The sequence below is a fragment of the Phaseolus vulgaris genome, chromosome 3 (assembly GCF_051622355.1).
Source record: "Phaseolus vulgaris cultivar YP4 chromosome 3, ASM5162235v1, whole genome shotgun sequence".
Taxonomy (NCBI): Eukaryota; Viridiplantae; Streptophyta; class Magnoliopsida; order Fabales; family Fabaceae; genus Phaseolus; species Phaseolus vulgaris.
The window spans coordinates 9,770,332-9,774,962 of NC_143500.1; the positions used below are offsets into that span (position 1 = coordinate 9,770,332).

Sequence of the window (4,631 nt, forward strand, 5' to 3'; positions counted from 1 at the left end):
TATTGTGCATGAGTAGATGCATGTACATATTCTAGAATCGTATCTAGAAGAGAATAAAAAAATAGTCTAATTTCCTTTTCTTAATTAATATATATATATATATATATATTTTGTTACGCTTAATTTTCTTTTAAAAAACTAAATATTTTGTACTATTGGGTTTATATTATTTATACAAATTCATTTGTTCAACCAGCATCTCAAATCTTTATATTAGAATAAGATACTATAGTTCAATTTGAAAAAGAGAAAATAGAAAGAGACTGATTTCAAAGTTCGATCCTCAATACTCCTTCTGTCCGATTTTATATTTTTTTTGTTAATTTCATAACAAGTATTACAAAAAATTTAAATGCATAATCTTTCATATTAATTTCAATACTTTTCATATATTGTTTTGTTCTACTTTATCCGTCTACAATAAATGTATAAAAATATCAAAATTTAAGGCATTGATATTGTATGACAATTAATTTGGAACAATGTTCTTGTGCCAAAACATTGAACAAAATGAAATTTAAGGGATGTAGATTTAAAGTTTCATCAAATTGAGATCATCCTTGTTTTACATCTTTTAGTGTTTATGAAAAAGAAATCCTTTCTTTTTGACAAAAAAGAAAGAAAAAGAAAAGTAAGGGACAAAAATAATGAAGAAAAAAAAGTAGTAAAATTTTGTTCAAAAAGTATAAAAAAAAGTCAACAAAATAAAAAGGGAAAAAATTAGAAAGAATTCAAGAAATGATAAAAGAAAATATATTAACGAAATTAATAAATCATACAATAATAATAAAAGCATCAATAATTTGACATTAAATTAGTGTGTAATAAATAGGATAAAACTAACCTACAGTATCCTAGGTTTGTTGGTACTTTCCTAAAATAAAATTTAAAATTGTAAGTCTTATATAATAGATAAGTGAAAGTATAAGTTTGTTACTAAGTTACTCTTAGTAGATAAAACTTTAGACTCAAACAAAATCAAACAAAATTAATGGTATGAGTCTTCTATAATACTCAATTTGACACATTACTTTTTTTTATTCAACAATGATGGAGAAACTCATTGGTGATGACGTCAAGGTAATTACAGCTGGAGGAGATAAACAATCATTTGTTTGAGTTGTTCATGAATCATACTTAAGTATTTGTCATGGTGAAATAAACTAGTGTGTAGGTATCAGGTACAACTACTACTAAGTGTAGAGTATACTTAGACATGGTTTTTTATTTTTGTTTTTTAATTGGCAATAAGTAATTAAATTAAAAAGATAAAATTTCATAATAAAACAATGCACCAGCATTAAATCAAGTACATAAATACTAAGGATTTTTTTACTTTTGGTACTAAGTATAGTAGAGACATCAATACTTATCTAGGCAGTAATAAACATATCTTGATTGATGGTAGTTTGAATGTTACGTACCGCATTTTATGGTTAATTTTTTGGATTATGTAAAAATCATAACCTGATTGTAATAGAATTGAAATATCCTCAAATTGTTCTATTCTATTTATTCATTCTTTTACTCATTAAAAATATGACCAACACACTATTCAGATTCAACCCTTCTACGAAATTTTTCTTCTTAAATTTTAGAACTACTTGGATACCAAATATAGTCTATATAAAGGGAAATATCTTAGATAATTCAATGCATGCAACAAACATAGTTTCTACTGAGTTTTCATATGTTGGCAAGCTTATTCAAAAAGACAATTTTCCCAATTTAAGAGTTGGTTAAGTCTTTGATCTGTTGACCAATGCAACAACCTCTTTCCTCCCCATAATGAAGTACATCTTCTCTCCTTAAGCATCCTCAGATGGCAAAAACATAGCGAAATCACGAACAAGATCATGGTGACCCTCAAAAAGTTTTTCAACCTAGGGAAGTCCAACATATATATATATGATTAAGGGAATGAGAAAGAAAAAGAAATGAAGAAGAAAAAAAAAATCAATTTGTCAAAACAAATACATAGACAACACTTGCCTCATGGTATACTTCACCAACTGACATGCCATATTTGTTCCTATCAGTTAATATCTTTACAAATGCCTTGTAGGTATCATTTGTGTCTTCAAATCGATCCTGCATGAAAACAAACCAATCAAACTACCAAAATATTGAACTTGTTCAATTTAGATTAGCACACAAAGAATATCTTATATTAAAAGCATAGGTTAATAGCATGTATGTGTATATAATAAATATAGAGTGAAAGTTAACAAATTTTTTACCTTAACCTTCTGCACATATCTGATAGCATCTTCCAACTGGACTGGACCCTTAGGTAGAAGAAGGATTTCATATCCCTTTGGCAGAAAGTTGTTAAATCCATAAATGAGATCATGGTGGCCTTTAAGAAATTCCTCCACTTTTTCTACCACACTCCCAACACTCATTCTACAAAATGAACAAGATATAATAAATCAATATGTTCTAAGAAAATCAAAACTCTCTCTCTCCTAATAAAACACGACAACAGAAAACGGAAGAGGTGGAGAAATGGTGATATATTATTATGTGAAGAATTGAAGGAAAAAATGTTCTTCAACTTGATCCAACCTATGAACTCTATAATCGTTTATGATCTCCAAAAACTCCACGAACTTTTCCTTGTCTTCAAATCTCATCCGCACTTCTTCTAAATATAACACGGCTTCCAATTTTTTCATGTTATTTTCACCTCTACTCATTGTTTGATATCCGAACACTGCCTCAGCATCAAAACCAAGAACAAACCAATTCAAATAATCATCATCACAAACTTATATATGATTTCAATTTCTTCTTTTAGATGTTAGACAGTTCAAATTTTTCTTACTACCACTTGAAGAGAAGTATTATGATAATAAACAAAGCTATATTCTTATAATTTGATCCCTACAATATTTTTATATACAATTAATTACATAATTAGCAGCTAATTTTTAAACAATTAATTAAAATAATATGTTGTATATAATTCTTGGAATACCAACTTGAATAACCTTGTTTTTTTTTTTTGGAAAAGAATATAAATGAATTAAAAAGGAGACACCTTAGGGATGTCACTATCCTTATACAAATACCACCATGTTGCTAACCAGAGTAAGAAAATCCAAATTCAAATTACACCAGTACCCATACCAGAAAGAAAAAGTTCTTGTTAAAATGTCTAACAAAGTTAAACCTGCTCATCAAAGATTTAAACAATACAATTACAGCATAGATCATATTTGGACTTCAACCACCCTACAAAAATCTTTGCTAAAAAAACTTTTTGGATCAGTACCAATTCCTTCAAAGATAACCTAAAAAAAATACTCTAAAAGAAACTTGAATAACCAAAACAATAAAATAAAATAAAAGTGGATTATAGAATGAATAGTCGATAATTTGACTACTAATATAACCAAAACAAAATACACTAAACTTGAATCTATGAAAAGATAAGGATCTACATGTGAAAAGTACTATCCTCATAAAAAAATCCAAGTTCAACATCTTTCTTTTCCACTTACTCCTAAGTTCACCCTATTTTTGTTAACATTCACCCCTTTCCCATAAAAAAATTTAAATTAAGATTCAAGTAAAGAGAGCATACCTTTCATCACAGCCTGGAATAAGGAAAACAAGTACATCCGGAAGGAATTTGAATCCAGTTAACTCAGACAAGTATAAATTAATTCTACAAATCAATCTGATAAAAATATATATTAGAGGTACACAAACTAAAACATTAATTAATATATTAAATATTTCATTAAAAAGATTAAAGTATTTAATGCATACATGAATATTTAATTTAATGCTAATAAATACTAACTTTAAAATATTAATTAATACTTTACATTTAAAATATTAATGCATTAATAAATATAGTCAAGAAAAAACAGTTTTCTTTTCGAAAAATAGTGCTACCCATTAATGATAACTTATTAATAATAATTTTTAAAAAGTATTATATGGTTTTCAAACACTAATAGAATTTTTCATATTTCATAGGACTTCGAAAAATATACATGGAAATTCCTTATATTTTTGAATTCTTATAAGAAAAATCCACAGAACAGTCTCAAAAGAATTATTGTAGTAAAAGTTTTAAATAAATTTTATGAACTTGTATAGACTTAATAGGTATTTAGTACTAATAAAATTACACTACTACTAGAAAATCATTAAATAAAAATCAAATTTTAGACACAAAAAATAATTAGTTGTATTTTGACTAAATTAGATACTATTTCAGAGACTAGACAAATTATTGGTATATAAATTAGTTTCTATTATTAATAAATAATTTTTAAATTTGTATCTAATTAGCTACTAAAGTTTTAGCTACCAATTATTTTATATTCTAAAATATTGGTAGTTAAAATTTTGATAGCTAATTAGATACCAATTTAAAAATTATTTATCAATAATATAAATTAATTTAGATAGCAATAATTTTTTTAATCTCTAAAATAGTATATAATTTAGTCAATGTAACAACTACTTATTTTTTGTCTCTAAAATTGGTTTCTATTTAATGATTTTATTGTAGTGTGAGAATATTTTGATTATACAATGTATAAAAAAAATTATTTCATTTCACAAGTTTTAAATTTTTATTTTTATTTTTATTTTTATAAAATGAGCAAATT

At 25.6% G+C, this 4,631-nt stretch overlaps 1 protein-coding gene across 1 annotated transcript; it reads right to left on the minus strand.

The window, feature by feature from the left end:
- Window positions 1-1,620: 1,620 nt before the first annotated feature.
- LOC137839043 (paired amphipathic helix protein Sin3-like 1) lies at window positions 1,621-3,646 on the minus strand. Its single transcript, XM_068648171.2, has 5 exons — window positions 3,590-3,646; window positions 2,569-2,716; window positions 2,241-2,406; window positions 1,993-2,091; window positions 1,621-1,883 (listed from the first exon to the last, which is right to left on the minus strand). The coding sequence occupies exons 1-5, from the start codon at window positions 3,624-3,626 to the stop codon at window positions 1,809-1,811; spliced, it is 525 nt and encodes a 174-aa protein (XP_068504272.1). The 5' UTR covers window positions 3,627-3,646; the 3' UTR covers window positions 1,621-1,808.
- Between the last annotated feature and the right edge of the window lie 985 nt (window positions 3,647-4,631).

What these genes read in the sequence shown, in the direction of transcription:
- LOC137839043 (XM_068648171.2), bottom strand. Translation starts at nt 3,626, where the DNA reads ATGTACTTGTTTTCCTTATTCCAGGCTGTGATGAAAG. An exon ending in ATTCCAGGCTGTGATGAAAG is followed by an intron (nt 2,717 to 3,589) that starts GTATGCTCTCTT and finishes ATGCTGAGGCAG; the next exon opens with TGTTCGGATATCAAACAATG. An exon ending in TTGGTGAAGTATACCATGAG is followed by an intron (nt 1,884 to 1,992) that starts GCAAGTGTTGTC and finishes GGACTTCCCTAG; the next exon opens with GTTGAAAAACTTTTTGAGGG.